The sequence below is a fragment of the Thermobia domestica genome, chromosome 2 (genome assembly GCF_964235325.1).
Source record: "Thermobia domestica chromosome 2, izTheDome1.hap1.1, whole genome shotgun sequence".
Taxonomy (NCBI): Eukaryota; Metazoa; Arthropoda; class Insecta; order Zygentoma; family Lepismatidae; genus Thermobia; species Thermobia domestica.
In genome coordinates this window covers 9,041,277-9,066,542 of record NC_137455.1, presented here as the reverse complement: position 1 = coordinate 9,066,542, position 25,266 = coordinate 9,041,277, and the positions used below count along the sequence as shown (strand labels likewise).

At 36.5% G+C, this 25,266-nt stretch overlaps 1 protein-coding gene across 2 annotated transcripts in view; it reads right to left on the bottom strand.

Moving 5' to 3' along the window:
* The window catches only part of LOC145670018 (ethanolaminephosphotransferase 1-like), a 131,431-nt gene that overhangs the window by 31,703 nt on the left and 74,462 nt on the right, over window positions 1-25,266 (bottom strand). For both annotated transcript variants that reach the window (XM_081738363.1, XM_081738369.1), the window contains exons 3-5: window positions 13,909-14,101; window positions 7,976-8,238; window positions 983-1,140 (exon numbers count right to left, since the gene is read on the bottom strand). In XM_081738363.1, the coding sequence (XP_081594489.1) occupies window positions 983-1,140; window positions 7,976-8,238; window positions 13,909-14,101 (614 nt within the window). The remainder of the gene's footprint in view (window positions 1-982; window positions 1,141-7,975; window positions 8,239-13,908; window positions 14,102-25,266) is intronic.

The window sequence follows — 25,266 nt, the reverse complement described above, 5'->3', positions numbered from 1 at the left end:
AGATGTTGGCATTGTCAATTATTTTCAGTTAAAATTGTTGTAGTACGGTTTTTCACCAACAGATGTCGGCATTGTCAATTATTTTCAGTTAAAATTGTTGTAGTACGGTTTTTCACCAACAGATGTCGGCATTGTCAATTATTTTGTTAAAATTGTTGTAGTACGGTTTTTCGCTCAATAGATGTCGGTACTGTCAGCACGGTTAGTGAGATGAGAAAATGGCAGGAGCATGCTTGGCGTTCGAGCAGCTTAGGTACACTCATGTCCAAAATGATTGTCGCATATCTATAACTGTCTTCTTGTAAGAATATAATTTGATAATGATTTTGCAGGGTACTTTTAATACTGATACTATGTGTATAATCGGGAAATGTATACTTGTGGTAAATTTCATAGGAAAAGAATTATAAATACGAAAATTAGAATGAGTAAAACAAAATGTTGATAAATGGACAGGTTTCATTGTTCTTATTTACTGTTCTTTTAACATGAAATTTGCCACATACATGTCTTTGCAGATTATACACATACTAACATTATAAGAAATACCGGGCGAATTCGTTATCAAATTATATTCCTACAACAACATATTTATAGACATGCGACAATAATTTTGGACATGAGTGTACATTTTGAAGTGTTTGGGAATGCCATCGAAGTGCTGCGTCATTGGAGAGGGGAGTTTGGTACTCAACCACCAACCTGATAAAACACTTCAAAACATACTTACGTTGCTTGAAGGTCAAGCGTGTTCCTGCCATTTTATTATCTCACTAGCCGCTCTGACAGTACCGACATCTGTTGGGTGAAAAACCGTACTACAACCTACTTAAATTTCAGAATAATTGTCAATGCCAGTATCCTGATGCAGGATGACAAACAGTATACATTTTTCTGTATTATAGTGACTATTTGAGGAATAATAATACATTTATATAAACATATTTTTTTCTTATTAACTAATTTTCGCCAACAGACTCACTTGTAAACATTCCACATTGACATTGGTAAATTGGATAAAACAGCACAAACATAGAAGAGCAACTCGAACATCTGCCCTGACGATAAGGATCCAAAGAGGTAAAACTTCCACGCCTCATGTCCCCATATATAAGTGATCGAAAACACTATAGTTGTTGCCTGTGAAAGAAATAGAAACATCTGTACATACACATCAATCCACATTTTAAAAGCAAAAACTTATTAAATTCAATCCAAATGGGATCACTTTGTCTAAAAACTATAAACCTGAGAGGAGGAAGAGTCTAAGTGATCTATCTATTTATTTTAACCAACAAAAGCACCCTTCTTTTCAAAATGAAATGAAATCATTCAGTTTAACGTCCCACAATTATGCCTGTTAGGGTTGGCTAGAAGACCGAAACGTCACGTGTAAATGTGTTTTTATATTAAATAAGTGCAGCCTTGTTTAGCAGTGTGTTTATTTTTCTGATTTTATTCGCAAGACGTTGACTATGATTGTGTGTCACTGAGAATGAGAGGAAACGAGAGTACCCTGAGAAAACCTATCGACACAATCTTGTCCACCACAAACTTACTTGGTCGGAGATCGAAAAATGAAATATTTTTTTACGTCCCACGGTTATTCCGGTTAGGCTAAAGGAGACTGTGATTATGAAAGATGAGTGAAATGAAGAAAGTGGGAGGAAACGGGAGAACCCCGAGAAAACCCATGAGCACGGTGTTTGTCCACCACGAAGTCCACACGGCGCGAGCTGGGATCGAACCAGAGACCCCAAGCAGCGGAGGTGAACGCTCTACCACTGGGCCACCGTGCCCTTTATTGGCGGGGATCGAACCAGGACCCCGTGTACTAGAGGTAGGCACACTACCACTGAGCCACCATGCCCTTGTTTTCGAGTATGATAATCTTTGGTTATCAGTCTCTCGATTGGTTTAACGCAGCTTTCCACATTTTCCTACAACCACAATCGCAATGTTCCTCTGCATATCTTTCCTTCTGTCATTCTCCCCATTGCCAGCAACCCTCTTTTTGAGTACATATAATATAAATTTATCATTATTAGAAAAAATAAATACCGTATTTACGCGAATCTAAGACGCCCTCAAATGTAAGAGCCTTGGCAAATATATATATATATATATATATATATATATATATATATATATATATGCATTCATTGATTTTAAACAATGGAAAAAAAAGACTAATAAACATGGGAAAATAAATAATGTTAGGGAAATTGAAAAATTCAATGGTGTTCATATTTAACGTCAAATAACAATGAAATATATTTAAGTTTTATTCCAAACAATGATTCAACAATGTATAATGGAATCTCAACAATGTTCTCGATTGCCGACATTTGCAGAAATAATAGAATGTATATATTGTCAATTGCGAAAAATCAAAATTAAAATGTATCAATTAAAAAAAAAAAAAACTTAATGCTGGAATTTACGGTATATTCATGTGCATCTGCTGGTACTTGTTTTTTTTTTTTCTAATGTAATTACGGTACAACATTTGCTTGCGTCAGTTGTATAGCAATCCATTATCGGTATCATATTATACCTGTGTATATATATATATACACACACACACACACACACACAAAATAATTATTCAAAGTTGTTTCCTTTCTTCTGTTTTGCGCTCTCACTCGCAAAAACAACACTGACACGTTACTGCTAATCGTCTGTTTAATCATCGGGATCAGTATCTTCCTTCTAACGGAATTAGCAATTTTTGGCAAAATTCCATCTAATTTGGCTTTTGCCAAAAATTGCTCAAATCGAACACTCACCTTGATTTTGGAGGCAAAAAAAAATCTAAAAAAAAAAAAGTCTTAGAATCGCGTAAATGCGGTAGATAAAATAAAAGAAACAGTTATTAACATTTTGCTAGTTATCAAAGAGTAAAAAGGAAAAAAATGTATAACTAGTCCGAAATTCGAACCTGGGTCTCCAGGTTACCGTGCCGATGCTTCAACCACTACGCTACCCAGTCCGCTAAAGAGAAGTTGATGTGACATTAAAATTAGTTCTCTTTCCCTTATATATATATATATATCTATATCTATATATCTATCTATCTATCTATATATATATATATATATATATATATATATATTGGGGGGGGAGGGGTTAGACTACTAGTTCTCAGATCCACAGCGAAAAATTAAGACTACACAACAACAATAAAGTTTTCATAAAGAAAATATCTATTGAAATACACTTTAACAAAAATAATTTTAAGTTAAAATATATATTTAGAAAAAAGTTAACACTTCTCGGGAACATTGAAAGTTAAGGTCTCCAATATAATTATTATACTTCTAAAGCCTATGGCTTAAAAATAAACATGACGATGATACAAAAGCATTCTTTACAACCTATAAACATGACTTACGATCCAGGTTCATATTATTCCCTGGGACTACAACTCTACACACTACGCTCATATTTCATATGCGAGTAATACTAATCGCCCTAATTACTGGAATGACTATTTTCGTTGCGCGTATGTATTACAGGAAATCTACCTTATGCTGTCTCTATTTAGCCTACAGCAATTCCTGATCTCTAAGACTCATATTTCACATTAATACAGTATTAGCAAAATGCTCGTTCTTCGCACGAGAAGATGTCTTTTGGAAAAATACACACTTCCCTACATCTTTTATTACTTGGTCTGTATACCTCAAAGATATACAGTATATACATATCCTGTTTTCAAAGTACTTGTTGATGCAATTTCGATGCCACTGGGGTTGTGTAAACGCTCATCCTTATTCTTAGGGCCACTTTTCGTAAAATTACATTTTATCGTCAATTTGGGGTACATAAGAAATAATAATAATAATAATAATAATAATAATAATAATAATAATAGGACAAATGAAATAAAGTACTGTTTAAGAAAGAAAGACTAAAAATATATAACAAGCACCGAACAGCAAGGCTTTAATCTGCGAAGAAAGATAATTCTTGTAGGCTATCCTATTCAACACAATAAATGAGATATACTAAGAGGCGTTGAGTTCAAGCATAGTGGGGATATACTACACAGAATCTAAATGCTTCCGAAGTATTATCATACAATCTCAAAGACACCGTCCAGTGTACTACACGGAGAACAACATACAAAGAAGCTGTTTTTCAGAGTTTCGGTAACAAAATATTACGGGAAATTTATATGCTAATAAGAGAAAGCAACACAATGGAGAAAAAGTAATAAATTTATTTGCCACAAACATCTTTAACGAGACAGTAGACTCACATTGTTTGGGCACGTAGTATGAATACTCGAAAAGAAAAAAGAAAAGAAAGAAATAGAAAAAGATATATAAACAAGAATTTTAGGAACGATAAAAAAAAATCAATCAAAAGATTGCGATCTTGGCCAATAATTAGTTTTCCGATCAGAGGCCACAAAATTTTTGAACGGCCGCTAAATCGAGTTTTCGTATTTTCTACGGAATAAGCACACCATACTGAGTTAAGAGATAGTTTGGGTTTGGCTACACTATATGTAGTTCTCCAGATATAGGGTCTACAAGAAAATTTTTGATTGACATATATTGCATCTTTTGATCCAAAAATTAAAAAAAATGAAATGAAATCTTAGAGTTTTACGTCCCACGGTTATGCCGGTTAGGCTAAAGGAGACGGTGATGATGAGTAATGAATGAAATGGTGGAATAAAGAAAGTGGGAGAACCCCGAGAAAACCCACGCACACAGTGTTTGCCCACCACAAAGTTCACTTGGCGGGGGCTGAGATCGAACCCGGGACCCCAAGCACCAGAGATGAACGCTTTACCACTGAGCCACCGCGGCCCCTGCTCCAAAAATAAGTAAGACCCAATTCACCTACGAGAAGATAGATAGACAGCGTTTAAAAAAAAAAAAAAAAAAAAAAAAAAAAAAAAAAAAAACGAATTTACGTTTGAGGACTTAAAAGAAGTGGACAGAACAGAGTGGAGAACAATTGTATTCGAAGCAAATGATCTTCAAAGGAATATGAGAAGTATAAAGGATTACAGAAGACATTAAGTAATCCTCTCTTACTGCCAATCTACGTACGGCCTAAATGTCAGAGAACTATAAAAAGATTAAACTAGCTGCAATATGAGATTTTGAATTAATTAGGAAAAGTTCGCACGAACTGTTTTAATTATGAGAAATTTTCTTGCTTATTATGTAACTACTACGTATTTTACCTTTCACGGTATGCAAATACCGAAGGAAATCACACTCGCATATAAAAATAAAATCAAATCATCGTTTTCACCAAGTAAATTATTACTTAAATAATACTCTAGTTTTTCCCATTAATTAAGACAGGATATGTTTTACAAGGTCAAGGAAAATATACACAAATGCATCTCCTTTGAACTTGACTTTTTCATAAAATGATGCGTAAAATAAATTGTGCGGTGGTTGCGAGTGATCCTGGAACACGTGCTCACTCAGTGTGTGACCGGTCTATTTGAATGCATAGACAGCTTTTACCAAGCAGACAGCTAGGAAATCTACTGGAGGCAAAGCTCCTCGAAAGCAGCTTGCCACCAAAGCTGCAAGAAAGAGTGCTCCAGCTACCGGTGGAGTGAAAAATCCCCATCGTTACAGGCCTGGTACTGTGGCTTTCCGAGAAATTCGTCGTTACCAGAAGAGTACTGAATTGTTCAACCGAAAGCTGCCCTTCCAACGACTCGTCCGAGAAATTGAACAAGATTTCAAGACAGATCTTCGCTTCCAAAGCTCAGCTGTTATGGCTTTACAGGAGGCAAGTGAAGCTTATCCTGTAGGGTTTTTCGAAGACACCAACTTGTGTGCTATTCACGCAAAGGAAGTCACAATCATGCCTAAGGACATCCAGCTTGCACGCCGTATAAATGGGGAACGTGCTTAAGTTTGAAGTTCTCGTATTTAGTTAAAAAATGGATTTCCGCCACACCTCAATGGAGTAAAAGTGAGCGCAATATTGCTTTTCATCTGTTTACTCTTTTGGTGTGCGGCCAGCTTTAACCATTTAGTCTTTTAGCAACGGGAGGAGGGAGGTTCTTCGTGTCCACTAACTTAAAATGGCAAATTTATGAGATACACTAACGCTCAATTCGCACCACGTTAGGTATATGCTTTAGTTAAACATGTTGAGCAATAACTTATTTTTTTCACAATTTTAAAGAAACGATTAGAAGATTTACAAAAAACACTGTGGTGGGCACAAAGTACACTCCCGTTGATAGTGAGAGATACATCTTGAATGTTCTCTTGCGTTACAGTGAAGTTTTATTCTTCTTCATGCCGGTTAAGAATTCCACAATAAAGAGTTGATTTTCTTTTTTTCTTTTCTTTTTTGTATGATCATAATTCCTCTGATACCGATAGTACCTACAACAGTGGCGTATGCTGGTTTGAAGACATAGGCTACCACTGATCTTGTATATTATTATTATTATTATTAATAATAATAATAATAATAATAATAATAATAATCATCATCATCATCATCAAAATATGCATAACAATGAACAAAAAGTGGTTGATGTGTTTTGTTTGAACTTTTGCTTTGAGACTATTAATATTTTCCACAGTAAATGAAATACCATCATACATTTGTGCAGTTAACTACTCATGGATTGCATTCGTAAAATGTTAATTTTTATCAATGTCACTTCCTTCAGGAGTCGCCTCTGTTACTGAAGTTGGTTGTCATTCTGCACCAATCTTCGCAAAACTTCTGAGTATAGCAACGTAACGCAAAAATGCAGACAGTTATTATAATTATTATGTCCATTATCGCTACCTAAATCGCAAATTTAGCGTTGTGTTAACGCAAACGATTACGGTATATGCCCGGTTATCCCATACAATATTTTTCGTTCATCAATTTGCATCACGAAATATGTATAGTGATTTTGCTATTTGGTCTTAAGTTCATTAGTGTATTGAGTTTACCCTTACAAAAACGTTCTATAATCAATTTACTTTGTAACAAAAATAAAAATTAATAATTTTCTTCGTAGCATTTCATTTTCCCGCTAGATATTACTCACAATGTTCACCAGAGTAATAGAAGTTAACACATTCTCCAATCTACACCTGTCTACGGATCTCATTTCGTAACGGTTGGCGCAAAATCAGCAAATTGAACTCAATGCAAATAACGCTATAAGTAATTATAACTACAATAACAAGAATCGCAAAGTAAAACACAAATTTTGCATTGCATTGAAGCAAAGCGCTATGAAATGATGCTCCGAAATTCTCAGATATGCCCCAAAATGGCTGCTACGTCACTGTTCTTAACTTCAATTTACTCGCTCCGCCTACAGAAACCGCTCCACGGAGAGATAACCTGCTTCGTTGCCATCCCGTGCCTCGCTAGTATACTGTTACGGGGGAATCTACGTGGGCGCGCAAGCAGTTATAAATTTCTCTTTGCTGTCAGACGACTGCGTTTTCTCAGGAGTCGTCAAACCATCAGTATTTACGAAAGCGAGAGAGATTGCGTTATAAGCGTTAACGGCTGCCTTAGTACGTATTCATGTTTGCGAAAATATAGAGAATCTAGTACCACGAAAAGAAGAAGATAAACTGCAAACGTGTTATTTTTAATTAATTTATACGTGTTATATTAACTATCTTTATTAATGTTGCAGGGCTACCCCCGGTAGCCTCGGTTGCCCATAAAATATGCCCGACCTATAACTATCTTTGCTATTTCTGAGAGTTATGTATGTTACTATTTAATTCTACACAACGAACACTATATATCGTGTTTGCTGTTGAAATTCGCTTACCATCAGCTGACTCATTGATAATAAAATTCTACCTTTGGCCACAACAACCGTATTTTTAGTCTACGGAATTTCTAAATGACTGGCAAATTTTGCTACAATGAAGAATTCACGCCATACAGCGACCAGTACCAAAGTAACTTCTCCTACAGTATAATATATTTACAATGTTATAAATATACTTACAATCATAGAGGCATCGTAACCCCAAGGTAAAAAGAGAATTCCAGTGTTGTATTTCTCCCAATGAGAAATATAAAAGTTTAGAAATACATTCCATAAACAAAAATACATTCTCATGGTTGATATACTAAAGTCTGCTCTTCCGAACGCTGAGTACATGCACATAGGAATCAAAACGGCTGTCCACGAATCCAAGCCATGATCAAATAATTCTCCTAAAGGACCACTTGTCTGCGTTCTTCTAGCTTGCTTGCCATCTATACCATCTGCAGACAATAAGGAAATAGCCATTTAATACGTACAAGGAACTTGTATACACATACTTAAGATATTAGGTAAAGTAACCTATTTAAAGAAATAATTGACTCATTTTATACTATTTCAAACGTGGTACTATGACTCTACCTTGTTTATTTTGCCTTAACAATTTACCTTAACAGTTTCAGTCAGTTATACTGCGATCGCTCTCAGTAAGTGAAGTCACTGTTATGAAGATCGAATCACTTTATGAAAACATCTTATACTTAAGGTTAAAGGGTAAGAACATTTAATAGATCTCTTGATAAAATTGTTTTCAAAGATTTCTTGATGAAGGACTGGAGATTTTATTAATATCTTAAAAACTCGAACTGTGTAATTCTCACTTAAGTAAAATTCCTTCTTGTCTTGAAGAAAATTTTACACATGTACAGAAAATTAAAGAAATAATTAGTATTTTCGCAGAAACTATTTTATACAGTAAAAATCAATCCCGATTTTCTATTTTACATTAACAACTGTGCGTGCACTATTTTGAACTTTCGTAATTGAATAAAACTTCCAGTTAGGTTGTAATGGATAAAATAGTTTGTAATGCTGTTAATTATACTGAATTATTAACTCTTTCTGTAATTTTGTGTAGATGTTGTATGTTATGCATAAAATTACCTCCAAGAAAAGAATAAATATTACTAAGTAAGATTCACACAGAGTTCGTACAATAGGCGGTCCAAATATTCATTCGTAAATTTCAGTTGTACGAATGAACAATTGAAATACAGTATTTTTACAATCTACACAGGTCAAATCACTGATTATAAAGACATACACAATTTAAGAGATGACCGTTGAATCTTCAGTGTTTGTTAAGTCCTACTCTTAAGGCATGTTGTCACGCTACATGAATCTTGTAGGTCATAAAAAAAAAAAAAAAAAAAAAAAAAATCTTTAAACCCTACCATATTTCTCGATGTAAACCTAGTCTTGAAAGGGCCATACAACATTTTTTTTTCCATCTTGCAAGGAGATGAACCATGTGCAACTTTCTGGGTCGTCTTGCTTGCTACCTACTATCGCCCTCCCGCTGACATAAACGAAAAAACAGTTTCGCCACTTCTGAAACAACGAGTTCTTTTGGACAAGGAGGGAAAGTGCGCCAAAATACACGTTTTTAATGAGGTTCACTATTTGTCCACTAGAGTGCAGTGCTGCATAGGTGGAGATATCTTTCTTGCTTTCAAGAAGTTGTAATATGTAAACAGTAAACAAAAAGACAGGGTTGCAAGTTTTTTTTTTTATGACAGCTACAAGATTCATGTAAAATGGAAACATGGTCTTAAATAACTTGCCATAAAGTAAAATTTACTTGCGGCTATCAACTAACAATTGCCGATATTTAGTTCTTATTAATAAAGATATTTATAGTAACGTCTAGGGAGCGGAAGTAAATGAAATGTCATCTTTTTTTCTGGTATCGTGGATACAAGCCCATAAAATATGCGTAATATTAAAGTTCGTTGTGAAACAAAAAAATATAATTTTAGTGTGCTTTATATATATATATATATATATATATATATATATATATATATATATATAGCCAATTTTCAGCTTTGTCTTTTTTTAATTTTAGGTAATTTTTTTCTCAGGTTTCGTTGATTTTTCGTCATATTTAGTGTTTTGGTAATTTTTCATTATTATTATTATTATTATTATTATTATTATTATTATTATTATTATTATATGTAATCCTTGATTACTGGAATACTGTTTGGATTTCTAGAGGAGGTCGGTTGTACTGAGTATTATTTTTATGAACTTATATCCTACTACCACTATTCAGATATATATTTATAGCATTGATTGTAAGTAGCGTTAATAGATCACACATCCTTTCTATATTCAGTGTGGTATCACGAAACCACTACAATTAATATTGAGAGAACCGATATGTGTGTTTTCAAACCAATATACTACTTTCACATTTAGATATCCAGAATGACAATTTTGGCATAAGAAATTATGTTTGTACAGTTAAATATTTTTCTGTATTGATAGGTTTATTTATTTGTGCAATTTACTTAATCTATGAAAATTCAGGATATATAGGAAGAGATATTCATTTCTGATCCTTATGAATCTTGGTAAAAAACAAAAAAAAAAAAAAAATAATAATAATAATAATAATAATAATAATAATAATAATAATAATAATAATAATAAAAATAAGAGTATCAGCAGCACAATCTAATGGAGCTTCTCTCTTTGCACATTAATTTCATAGTAGTTCATAACGATGTTCGCCAACAAGGAATATACCAGATACCCATAGTCAATCCATCTTGTTCACAAATCTTGTCTTCTCTTCAAATTTAACGATCTGCTTTTACACAAATTTCCAAAATTTGTGTAATATAACTTAAAATGAAGTTTCAAGCCGCTTTTTAGTTCAGAAAAATATTAACTGGTTACTTGGATTACTTCGTAGACCAAAACTCTCATTTTGCAGTAAATAAAATTTTCGCCTGATTAAACGTAGTACTAGAGTAGAAGAAAAAAAATGAAATGAAATGAAATCTATGAGTTTTACGTCCAACGGTTATGCCGGTTAGGTTAAAGGAGACGGTGATGATGAGTAATGAATGAAATGGTGGAATGAAGAAAGTGGGAGGAAACGGGAGAACCCCGAGAAAACCCACGCACACGATGTTTTAGAGTAGAAGAATATATAAGTAATCGAAAAGAGTAAAATCTAGTCATATGGTTTGTCAAAACATTCATTTACAAATAATTAAGACATTAATATTTCGCAGAAGTTTACTTTCCTACTGGGAAGAAATGCATTTGCCTCTTTCTACACCCGTACAATAAATCCATAATTCGATGCGGATAATGGTAACTTGGACAATGATGGGACATGGGACAACACTTTAAGTAGATTTGTAAACAATTAAATCTTAATTTTGAATTAAAATGGTAGCCGCAAGCAAATTTTACATTTTTGACAACCATAGGAGTAACGAACACAGAAAACATATGAATACAAAGTACTTAAATATTGCGTTCGTGATCAGCGAAGTATTCTACGAGGGACAACCAAAAACTAAGGTTACAAGACCGATATTTCTGGAGTTTCGTCTATTGTAGAGGGATGAGGAGTGTCCGGTAATTTAAATATATGGAGTAAACAACTGTGCAGATTTTCAGACACCCTACGGCGTTAGTTGTAGGAAAACAAATGACGACTCATTTGGAAAACTGGTTTCGCAAATAAGTCCGCTCAGTTATTCAATTTCTGTAGGTGAAACATTTAACTGCAGCTGAAATTCATCGGCAGCTAGTAGAGGTTTACAGAGAGACTGTAATGTATCGTTAGCATGTCGCAGAATGGTGATATGCTGACGATCACGGAAGATAGGAGGATCACGTTACGACATCTGATGGCAGGATTGGGAATGTCTTTGGAAACGTTCGTCACATCGTGCATGAGGCCGTCGCGTCGCTTCGCTTCAGACGAGGAAGTGAAACACTTCGTGACAACGTGGCTGAACACGCAAACACAGGATATTTACCAGGAGGGAATCTTCAAACTCATCTTACGATGTGACAAGTGCCTCAACGATATTAAGACTGTACGAAAAATAACTTAATGGCTGTATTGCTTGTATGAAATAATATATACTTATTTTACTGCAGGTTTGTAACCTTACTTTCTGATCGTTCCTCGTATGCAAATAGTAAACGTACTGTGTATCAGTTCATTCAAAGAACTGTTGTACTTTACGTAGTTCATTTTGACGGCAGAAAACGATTCGTATGAAGAAACAGTGTTGTGCTGCACATATTCCTACTAAGAGAATTGTTAGTTTTAGTGTAACAAGTATAACTTGTGCAACATTAAAGCTAACTAAGGTTTGCTGTTTTCTTAACTACGAATTAAACAAGCTCTTTTATAATTTTATGTTGGGCTGGCAACATTGTTAAACTGGTTCTATTGCAGTGTGTCAAACAATGTCACCCCGTTCATATTTGCTTGGTACAAAATTTCATAGTTTTGTTTCTTAGTCGAAAAGTTACAAAGAGTGTATCAAGATAAATCGTCCACCCTATAACATCCACGCACATATATATACACTGATCGCAAGTTGAATTAGAGACAACCACTTAATACCGTGTAGCACCACCTTTCGCTCTGATAAAGGCGGCTCTCCGCCGCGGCATGAACTCCACTTGGCGCCTGAAATGATGATGTGGCATCTCAATCCATATCTGCTCCAAAGTCGCCCACAGAGCCCGCAGGTTGGTCGGAAGAGGTCCACAGCCCAACAGGTCGTTCCAGATGTGTTCGATGGGACTGAGGTCCGGTGACCGTAATGGCCAAGGAAGTGTTGCCAGATTAGAAGAGTGCTCATCAAATCAGTCTGCTGCCATGCTAGGCCAGTGGGCCGGCGCATTATCTTGGTGAATGATGAGGCCATCATTCGGATATTGCAGCCAAACAAATGACAGGACATGATCATCCAGAAGATCGCGGTAGCATTCACCTGTGAGAGACCGTGTTACACGTGTTAGGGAACCCATTTCAGTCCACGTAAACATGCTCCAGATGAGAATACCACGACCACCGGCCTGCTCAGTTTCCTGCTGGCACGATTACGTCATGCGGTTGGCGACGTACCCGTATCCATCCATCGGCATGTATCACTGTCAAACGTGACTTATCTGTCCAGATAACCTTTTTCTTTTTTAACATTTCCACGATCTAGTAGTAGTGATCCTTTGCCCATGCTAGACGTTGTTTCCTGTGTTGTGCGGTAAGAAGGCGTACTCGTGTGGGCTGATGGCTTCTGTACCCAATGGTGTGTAGGTGTTTGTGAATTGTGTGGTTGCTAACACGGCATTGTCCTGCATTGAACTTCTCCGCGATTTGACGCACTGTGGCCCGTCTTATCGGCTGTTACGATGCGGGCCAGCCGGCGCCTATCCCTGTCGTTGACACGTCCCTGACTGTGGCAGTTTGCCCGTGCGGGTGCGGTTTTACCGGAGGCTATGTACTCACACCCTTGACACAGAGTGTATCGTGTCCTTTCAAAATCCGCGTGCCGCAGCCACTTTCGAAATCGAGCCACCCAGTCGTCTGGTCCCTACGATTTGACTACAGTCAAATGCACTCAGGTCCTTCGTCTTGGCCATCACACACTGACTAACACGGATACCGAGAGAGGAAGCACACGGCAGCAGTACACGCTCAGTGCGTTTCATTCTTATGAACTGATGGAGCCTCTGCAGGGCGGTTTCTGCAACTGTCCTGCTCTCTCTAATTCAACTGGTGATCAGTGTATAACACTTCCATCAGCTTTGAAGAAGGTACAGATTATATGCCCTTGAGCTACAAAAATCATACTTTTAAAAGTCATTTTAAACAACCTTTATAAATGTGTATAGAAATTTAAATATAGCTTAATTGATAAATTCAAACTTAAGTTAATAAAAGCAACAAAGACATTTATAAGCATGTGAATATAAGTACAGGTATTAGCAGTGCGAAAAAAGGAAACTAGTTTATACTAAACATATGAAAGTTAGTAACAACCACAGTGAACAATTATAGTAAAGCAACATAGCACAAACACAACACTGGTGATTTTCTCAAAACAACAAAAGCAATTAGAACTGACCTAAAGTATACGCTAGAAAGATGTTAATAGCTGCTACCGCCCACACCCATCGTGGAATTGGAGGAAATTCAGGGTAATCATCACTTGAGGCATAAAAATTGTAGTCATAATAGGCGAAAAGAATATAATTTGCCACAGTGAAAAGAAAGCCCGCAAAAGTAAGTACATTCGGTGCCACCCATTTTGGACAATACTGAAAAAGAAGAAAAAAATATTGTTAATAACAAACATATTACCTCCTCCATTAGACAAATACACATGGTACACCCGTCAGCGTTTAATTGTAGATGAGTGAATATGAATAGTTCAATAAATGTTTTCAAAAAAACTCCCAAAAAACTAATATCTGCTATCATCTGAACAGTTCTTTACGAATATCAAATAAATACCTTTATACATTTCTTAGGACGTAACATTAATAATATTCGTCATTAATATTAAGGGTGATTAATAATTCTTTTGACATCTACATAATTACAACACACTAAAAGTACTTCTTTGATATTTCACTTTGAACTTTGAATTTTGAACTTTGATACTCAAGTAGGGTTACGTGCGTTTATTATATATTAATGCTGCATATAGCAAAACGATACAATCATTTTGATACATAGTAAAACAAAATGCAGTATTTGTGTATCTATTCCATAATAACAAAATTACTAGATGAGACGATGGGGCAATGCCCACTCAAAGAACCTTAATGCCGTACTATGACCATGGTATGACGCATTTAGAAAATGAAATGAAATCTCTCGGTTTAACGTCCCACAATTACACCCTTCGGGCTAAGGGAGATGATGATTAAGACAAGTGAATGATAATGGAAGAATTGATGGAATAAGAATGTGCGAGGAAACGCGAGTACCCCAAGAAAACCCACGGACACGATGTTATGACGCATTTCGAATCACTAAAAACAATGCATGGGATTAAAAATCTGATTTTTTAAAAAAGTTTTTATTTTGAAAAACTGCTTATAAAGTATCTCATCTAATGAAAAATATCTTCCAGTTTAACGTATCAACGATTATGCCCTTTAGGTTAAGGGAGGCGGGTGACTAAGGCATTATACCCTTTAGACTAAGGGAGACGGGTGATTAAGGCATTATACCCTTTAGACTAAGGGAGGCGGGTGACTAAGGCATTATACCCTTTAGACTAAGGGAGACGGGTGATTAAGGCATTATACCCTTTAGACTAAGGGAGACGGGTGACTAAGGCATTATACCCTTTAGACTAAGGGAGACGGGTGACTAAGGCATTATACCCTTTAGACTAAGGGAGACGGGTGACTAAGGCATTATACCCTTTAGACTAAGGGAGACGGGTGACTAAGGCATTATACCCTTTAGACTAAGGGAGACGGGTGACTAAGGCATTATACCCTTTAGACTAAGGGAGACGGGTGACTAAGGCATTATACCCTTTAGACTAAGGGAGACGGGTGATTAAGGCATTATACCCTTTAGACTAAGGGAGACGGGTGATTAAGGCATTATACCCTTTAGACTAAGGGAGACGGGTGACTAAGGCATTATACCCTTTAGACTAAGGGAGACGGGTAACGAAGACATTATACTCTTTAGGCTAAGGGAGACGGGTGACTAAGGCATTATACCCTTTAGACTAAGGCAAATGAATGTGGGAGGAAATGAGTATACCCCAAGAAAACCCACGAACACGATAATGTCCACCACAAACTTACTTGGTCAGGGTTCTAATCAGGCACCCCATGCACCAGAGGTAAGCACTTCATCTAACGACTTACATGATTTTCAATAAATTATAAAATCAGAATGGCGTTTACAACATGCAACATTGCTTATTATAATGTAATGGCAAGAGTTTGTTCCAATTACAAATGCCAAAAGCTATTGCTACCTTTTCAATAATGTTATAAGCAAGAGAAAGCAGTAATCATTGTCAACATTCTCACAAATACGTCATTTTAAGCAGTACAGCAAACTCTATTCCTGCTTTTTGTCGTTTCCGGAACGGCATGAAATATCAGGTTGTTGCAAACGGCAAAGGTGTAGCCAGAAATACTCCATTAGAAGGAACGTGTCACAAGTATTATTATTATTATTATTCTGCTTCGTAAAATACATGTTCACTTCTTTCTCTGACACTGTTCCTCTCCATAAGCATGTCTTTCTCACTCCTTTATGTCCAGGTTCTAAGTACAAGATCGCGGTATTCTGTCTCTCCATTATTTATCCATGTTATTGGAGTGCATCAGTTTCATTGTAGCTTTCCTCCTTTACATAAAAAATAACAAAATATTTGGACTTTTAACCTTCCCCTACACATACACTTGGGGCGTAGTGTGTGACAGTACTTCCCTCTGGGGAAACCCTGGAATTCTACTATTACAATCCAAGATCTCACCCCGTCTACCGTGCAACGTAATTATGGTGCGGTGCTTCAAACAATCGTTTATACTTTCTCTTCCAGCTTCATTCGCTTTCCACGAATAGATGAACATTCAGATTGTTAGAAATGGCATACGACTATTTTTTTTTTTTTTAAACAGAAATTCCTCTTGTCTACTTGCCCTCCCTGGATTATACTCTACATCAGTGTTTCCCAATATGTGGTCCCCGGACCCCCAGCAGGTCGTGAGTGATTTAAAGGAATCCACGGAGCATTTTATTTTGATTAAAACTTTATCTAACCATGTTCCTCATACCTGGCATATTTGTAATGTACATTACCTAGATTTCAACTTATTAAGAAGAATATGTCAGTTTACTACACATTTCAAATTTGCATGTTAAATGAGAACGTACAATATATCCAAATTTACGTGGCATATACAGCCGTAATAACGCACGTGAGACAAACACGAGAATGCACAAAGTACATTCGTGTCTAATAATATGATCACGATACGACGGATATGATCGAACAAAGTTACAAGGGATTGAAAATCTTACTGTTTTCAAAAGCCTTTAATTTCGAAAATCTGTTTAGATAAGTACTTCATCCAAATGCATAGATGGTTTTCAATCGATGTGAAGATCACAATGCCGTTTACAGCAATATATTATTTGAAACCGTTCTAGAGATACGGTAAAAGCTGCTAACATTTGCAAAATTGCTAAAAAAAAAAATTATTTGTATTTACATCTACCAAAGAGTACTATTGTATACCCCTAATGCTGTAGAAGTAAAGAAAATAAGAAAAAAAATTTTTTTTTATTTGTTCCCACAAATACGCCCTTTTAAGCTATATATCAAAATGTACCATTTTTTTCATATCTGCTGAATGTTTTGAAGTATCAAGTTGCTGTAAACGGCTTCATGGTCTTTAAGAGGCCTCATCCCGGTGAAATTAAAATACCGCTAATTTTGCAGTAATTATGCGATATATTCCAATAGATAAAAGATAACCGAAATGTGGAACAAGACCGCCCTAGACAATATTATTTTGCGTGAGGTACCGTTATCACAAGTCACCTAGTGGCTTTCCGTTTTCAGCCGTTTAGAAACGCGAAAATAAATGCCGATTTTCAAAATTTCTGGAAATCGAAAGCAGATAAGTGAGTCCTGATAACGGTATCTCATGTAAAATGATATTGTTTAGGGCGCTCTTGTTCCACATTTCGATTATCTTTTATCTATTGGAAGATATCACATAATTACTGTAAAACTAGCGGTATTTTAATTTCGCCGGGATGAGGCCTCTTAAGTCTATTGAAAAGCTTAGATGTAATCGGATATGATACTTATCTAAAAACTTTTTCGACATAATGTCCTTTGAAAAAGGTCAAATTTTCAATTCCTTATAACTTTGTTTCTATTTGTTCGAAATACATTATATGATGACCGTAGTATTACACGCTACGGTACTTTGGTTGTGCGTTACCCCGTCCGTTTCACTTGCGCTTTTGCTGGTGTAGAACCTTCCAAAATGAGCTTTTTCAAAGTTTGTGATACTTAGCGTCCTTAACACTGCATGGCAATTGTGGTATTATTATTAAGTATTCTACCTTTTGGCAGGTTCTGGGACTTTTTGGGGGGGAGGGGGGCTGGAAATATTTATTTAATGTTCCTCGATTTCCTTCCATCCTTCCTTCTATGGTGGTATAAAGAAGACAATTTCTTTTAAAGATGTGTCCCACCCAATTGGCTTTCCTACGAAGGACGCTGGTTAGAAGTGTCCTCTTCTCTCCTATCCGCTTTAAAACATCTTCATTTGTTACTCTTTCTGTCCATTTTACGAGAACATTTACGAGTATCTTCTCCATTTTCCTCCAACGCCACATTTTGAAGCTATAGTCCAATACTCCATATACAGCCCTTGACCAATTTCTTCCTTAATCCAATATTAAGGCTGTAGTTAAGGCTGACCTTTTCTTGTTAAATGCTTCTTTAGTTATGGCAATTCTTCACCTGATCTCTTTGGTACAGTAAGCATCTTATGTCAAAATACTTCCCAGATATTTGAAATGATCGACCTATTCAAGTACTCTTTGTTCTACTCTGATCTGCAAGGGCGCATTTCCATGGTATATTCTCGTGATTTTCGATTTTTCGATATTGATTTCCATTTTATAGTTTCCCAGTGTCAATCATCTCCTATAGTCTTTCTTTGGTTATAGCTATAATAACCGTATCCTCTGGATACCTGATCTTGTTAATGAACTGCCCTCCAATCTTGAAATCTCCGACAATTGTGGTACTATAAGTTTTCGTTTTATATGTAAATTCAAAATATGTAATATCCACACGTAGTATGCCATTTGAAAAGATAAAACTTTTTGCCAGGCTAGCAACACAGGCTATACTACATTAATTATGTGGTATCACAGGATATGTCAAATAATGTCCCCATGCCGATATTTTCATGTTGTAATATTTTAGTGCTTTTTGTCCATTTGTTTAAAAATTATGAGAGTACAGCAAGATAAATGGTCCACCCTGTATATAAGGAAAAACTAAAAATAACGTCTTGAAATATGATTGTACTCTCCTTTCAGTGGTTCCCATACTTGTATATTCAGTTACAATAACTATTTATTTGTCCTGTATCTGGAGGTAGTTCCTGTAGAAAATAATATGCAGTGCGCTCGCAAGGAACTATAGATGTCACGCACTAGAATAACACGCAACATGGACTTATCCTTACAGTAGTTGTTGGGAATGGCGCCCAATATTCAGACATGCATGCATGCAATTTCTTTTTCTCGAAAACTCCAGGTGAAATCACGAGTAGCACTTTGAAGTTTTTGGAGTGTATAGGTGATTTTTTTTCCCGTAAAACTATTACTTACATAACCCCAGAAGTAAAAATACAATGGATTTAAGTTTGGAGAACGAGGTGCCACAAGCTCTTAGAAATGATTCGATCTCCGATAAACGTTTGCAGTAACTTCATGGACTACCTGAATGTGCATGCGCGGTCAGTCATCTTGTTGAAACCAATCATTATTAATTTCGTCCTCGGTAGCTCTCCGATGAGTTGGTAAACGATTCTATAATAATGATATGAATTTATTATTTCCAGGAAGAATATAGAAGGTTGTTCGCATTGGACCAAATTAGAAACACTACTGCCCACCTAGTGAACGACGGCAGAATGATGCGTCTGCTGTCATGAGCAATAATGTGCCTAAAATTGTAGGTAGGTACGTGACGTCAAATCATGCCTAAATTAAACCGTTACTTGGAAGGGTCAAGGCCCTTTTCCATGCTTAATTTTCCTACATCCGCATAGTGAAATAGTGTTCGGATACCTACTGCGAAAGCTATTGTGGCTCATTGCGAGTCAGGAGCGTGCGGCTAAACATCACCCACAAAAAAAGTATCAGGAAGAGGGCTTCCACGAAAAATGAAATGAAATGAAATCTTTTAAGTTTTACGTCCCACGCTTATGCCGGTTAGGCTAAATGAGACGGTGATGATGAGAGATGAGTGAAATGGTGGAATGAAGAAAGTGGGAGGAAACGGGAGAACCCCGAGAAAACCCATGAGCACGATGTTTGTCCACCACAAAGTTCACTTGGCGGGGGCTGGGATCGAACCCGGGACCCCAAGCACCAGAGGTGAACGCTCTACCACTGAGCCACCGCGCCCCCAGGCTTCCACGAAAGTAACCCTCGTAGTATGGCAAGGGATCTACTGACTGGTATGCCAGGAAAATCTACCGACGGGGCCAGTGATTCAATTTGGCACCTTCAACTATGAGCACATCCATTTGTAAGCGACTTCGGCTGAAGTGGCTAGCGTAAGCCTCTCATTCCGCTGCACATTGTAGAGCGAGAAAGCAATTGCAGGAAACTGCACGAAAAGCATCTGATGGGATCCAAATGGCAGACAGTCGTCAATGGTGGGAGCCAGGTTTCTCGCAACACGAATATGCTTGAAAATCCGTTCAAGATAAACAGAATGATCTTCTGTATTGGGCTGAATATTATTTTTCTGGATATAGGAATCCACATTCCAGTCTTCGAGTCATGTAAAGGAATTTCAAGTGTGGCAATGTGGGTTGTTGGAAGACCATAAACGTGAGTTTTGTTGCCTTCAAATAACCTGTTAAATTAAATTCTGCTTCATCGGTTCAGAAAAGTCTGAAATATCAAGGTTGTCCGCTGGAAACTGTTAAAATCTTTCACAGTACTTAAATCGCTTTCCAGTCTGTGACCAATAATTCTCGAACGGCTTTCACTTTATAACAGAATAGACTGAAGCACTTATGTTTTTCTGCTGGAATTAAGTTCCATAACAACTAATACCTTGCAAATTTTCTTCATCGAGCACTGATGGTCTATCATTTCGATTATAGTCCATTACCGATCCAGTCTCCGTAAATTTCTCGATTAGCTTTCTTACACTACATCGATTAAGAACTATACCCTGGCCGGCGAACGATGATTTCTGACAGCTCAGCTCGCGAGGACGACTGAGGAGTGCAGTGTTGCCATGTGCTTCTCGCGCAAGGAAAGAATCGTCTGCTTCCTCGTTGAGGGTGAGAGGGGGTGAGTGAAACTTTGGCAATGTGCGGTGGTTACCATGGAGACGCAACAGTTCTGAGCCTAAGGTTGGTTGACCTGCTGTCTTCTGCTCGCTCGCTGTGGCCTTGTACAAAGCTGTCAGAAATCATCGTTCACCGGCCAGGGTATAATACACTTGGAAATCCAATGTAAAACTTACTTGTCATTGTCTCTGTGTATTCATCGTACTCATGTTAAGAGGTATTTAACGAGAAATATTCACTGTGCTAACCATTCTAAGCGCACTCGGCCTCAATTGTTCAAAGCTGATGAACATACAAAGACCTAGACACACCTTTTCGTCTCAAGATCAGCAGTCTCACTGGCTAGCGGAAGCAACACAACGCAAAATAACTAACCTTTGTAGGAAACATTACTCGCAATGCACGCAATACAATCGCTCAACACGTAATAGTAAAAAAGAAAAAAAAATAGTTTTACGTCCCACGTGAAGCCCATCATGAGCCGTACGATTATGAAATATGGAATGACAACGTGGGAGAACCTCGATAAGACCCATGAACACGATGTTGTTCACCACAATATCACGGCCTGGGACTGAACCAAGATTCATCGCATCAGAAGTGATCGTTCTACCATTACCCACCTCTAAAACAACCATGCTTCCATTATATTGTGTAATTTACTTTATATAGGTAAATAGTTACTTTTCGAAAGCACTGTATGTAACGCAGCTGCAAGCTGCAAAGTACTTGAGTAGCTAACGAAAATCTTTCTCTCTACGGAGTATAGACAAAGTTAATTTTTTTGGATGTAGAAACACTTACACGAGTCATATGTAACGTACTGAAAATTCCACTCAAAATTTAATACCGTGTTCATGGGTTTTCTCGGGGTTCTCCCACTTTCTTCATTCAACCATTTCATTCATTTCTCATCATCACCGTCTCCTTTAGCCTAGCCTGCATAACCGTGGGACGTAAAACTCAAAGGTTTCATTTCATTTCAGTTTCTCCATTCATTTTTTTTGCACTAAAGACACTTTAAATAAACCGTAGAAGATATACTCTATTACTGGTGACTGTACAGTCAGCGACAAAAGTTCTTTCCGTTTAATGAAATTAGTTTCGTAAATAACTTCAGAATGGGAGGACAATTTGAGTACTTTTTTTTTTTTTTTAATTAAAAAGAAAGTAATTTTATGTGCGTTCCAGCCATACCACGTTGTACGTACCAGCTAAGTCACCGTTATTACCAAAATAAATTTTACCAAACGAAAAGAACTTTTGTCGCTGACTGTACATAGGAAGTAATTTATCATATTTCAAGCCCTCTCCTAGTTCCCCCCGGGTAGAAATACTTAACCCTCCAGTACACGGGTTGTGCCTGAGAAGCACACAGTAAGCACTAAGAATATATGTTTTCTGTTTTTTCAATAGATGGCAGATAGATACAATTGTGTCACTCAGTGTACCAGTGTACCTTTCTTTGCGATTACCGAGAGTCAATTACTTATATTTCTATAGGTCGTGCTTTCAGGGCCGTGCCGTGGAACATCAGCGTCCGGGGCGAGAGTATACGACGGCGCCCCTATACTATATTCCAAGTAATTTTTCCTTTCTTTTGCCCCTTTTTCTCCCAATTTTTTCGCCCCCTTACTTCGGCGTCCGCTCGCCTCCCCCCTCCCCCCCGGCACGGCTCTGCTTGAGTTGTCTGTGAGCGAGAAGGTATATTGTTTTTGTTGTGTGTCTGCTAGGCACCAACCGTGTACTTACGTAACATAGAAAGCATTAACTTAAAATTACATCAGGACACTTGTAAGTTGTGTTTTGTAGAAAATGTCAAAGAAATTGACTATAGAAAAGACGAGAAATTTGATCGAAGACGGTGACTTGTTGAAACTGGAGTTTTCGGACGATGATCCCACTCTTCAACTTGCCAGTTCTCGTAACAGTGAAACTGAAAAAGTGCACCCCGGTTTCTTATGCTCCGAACAAAGGGAAACGTGTAGTGTTACTTTCGCCAATGCACCACCATGACATAATTAACAGTGACACCTGTGATAGTAGAAAACCTGAAATTATAACATTTTACAACAGGATAAAGGGAGGGGTGGATGCGTTAGATGCAATGTGAGCATTATATGACGTAGGTAGAAATGTACGCAGATCGCCAATGCGTTTATTCTCTACACTGATGAACATTTCTGGAATAAACGCCTACATTGTGTCTCGATCAATTACTAATTCAGAGAACTCTATATCAAGGTAGTTTCTCAAGAACAAATGAGGAAAGGAGCTCAGCTGTATTATCTATCTCGACGCAAGACTGTCAGGTGTCAGGTTTTATACCAGAACAAAAGGAAGACCCACTGCAAGGAAAAAGACGGAAATGCTGCAAGTGCAAAAACAGTGGAACATGGTTCTTTTGTAAGTCGTGCAAAAAGTGGGTGTGCTTCAAACACTGTGAAATGTTATGCACGTAATGAATTGACAAGAATTTGCATGGGTGAAAATGGCTTGTTTTTGACTTGTACTTCAAACAATACACAACCCACTTGTAAGTCTCAATATGTTTGTTTATGTTAACACACAGTATTCTTAATATTTCGTATGTAAGCAGATGCTATTTCTCAGAAGTTGTAATTTTATTGCCTAATATCTGATTGTATCCATTATTCATATGGTAAAACAAACACGATTACTGAATATCAATATTATATATATATATATATATATATATATATATATATATATATATATATATATATATATATATATATATATATATACAGTGGCGGATCCAGGATATGATCAAGGGAGGGGCTAAACCATAGTTTGCCGTTTTATCCAGTGTAAACCATGATTGAGCGTCAAGGGGGGGTTTAGCCCCTATAGTCCTCCCCTTGGATCCGCCACTATATATATATAAAATGAGTTTCGTGTTTCCAACATTATATATCAATAAGCAATACATGTATCCCTTGAAACATAGAAATATCTTATTTAAAAAGTTTTTTTTGTGTATTTTTAACTTAGATTTTGTGGTGTCTCACAGGCACAACCCGTCCACTCACGTAACAACAATTTTACCTGTGTACTGAAGGGTTAAAATCGAAGTGGTTTTTAGTTCAGTCATCATTAGGACAACCAACTTTATGCTTTATATAGCTGTATATTGTGCTTTATTTTTCCTTACATTATGCTTTTTCCTAAATTATGACTTAATATGCGTTCTTTCAATTATACTTCATTTTTTACCTATTTCTAGTACACATTTGTTTTATTTACTCGTTTTTATTACACAAACATTAAACATGTGCATGAAACTATTCATTTTTCCCACTAAAAATTAGATCAATACGAAGGAGGAAAATGTAGCTGCACAGTAGACTTCTCATATTTAATGAATTCAGAACAAAGAGTACAAAGTAGATTACCGCCTTCTACTTTGAAATGGTTAGTTGGGAATCCTCTTACTCTCTGAGATCGCATATACTCTTGATTTTAGCATCTTGGAATAAGCACACCAGTCTTGCCTGTCTTTTAACACAAAGTGAGGAAACAAAAAATCTTCTGAGCGGAAGGTGCGGAGAGGAGGAATTCGAACTTTCCATTGTTTGCGGCATTGATAAGCCTTTGTTGATCATTTTTTCTTTGGTACAAAATATATTAACATATTTTTCTTTATTGTATACATACATAGGGTTCTGGAATAACAAGCATTAAGCATTATGCTTTATGCTTTATTTCTGTAAATTATGCTTTATTATGCTTATAAAATTAGCAAATTTCAATATGTAAAGTGGTCAAAATCATAGATATGGTACCAACCATAAGTGAAAAATTCCATTATGCTTTTACTGCTTTATGGTTGCCCTAGTCATCATCAAGATTTTTGTTACAGCAGCATTAGTAACAAAGCTTGAATAAGCATTTAAGCGCTGTTTGAACTTTTGTCTCTAATTAACCTTCCTATCTTTTCCTCCTCCACACCTGTTTCCAACGCTCTCTTCCTTCAATTGTTTTTACACTTCAATTCACAATTCAAAGTATGAAGCCAAAACAATTTAATGAAAGAAATAATTGTAATTTCACACAAACCCGTTTCTACATTATCATGTTGATTACACGAATGAATGAGTACTGAATATAATGTGAATGAATACTGAACTATTACATACGACTGTTAACACTCATATGCGTAATTCTTCAAACAGTTACATCATTATAGTTAGAACGCTAAGATAAGACAACATAATTGAATATTTCTGTAACGGAACGAGTACTTTCCAATTTATACAAGTGATTTTATCAGATTTATTAAACTGTAAATCTCAAATTCATTTATTTCTTTTTCTCATCTACGTTCGTAATTGTTTTCTTTTAAACACATGTGA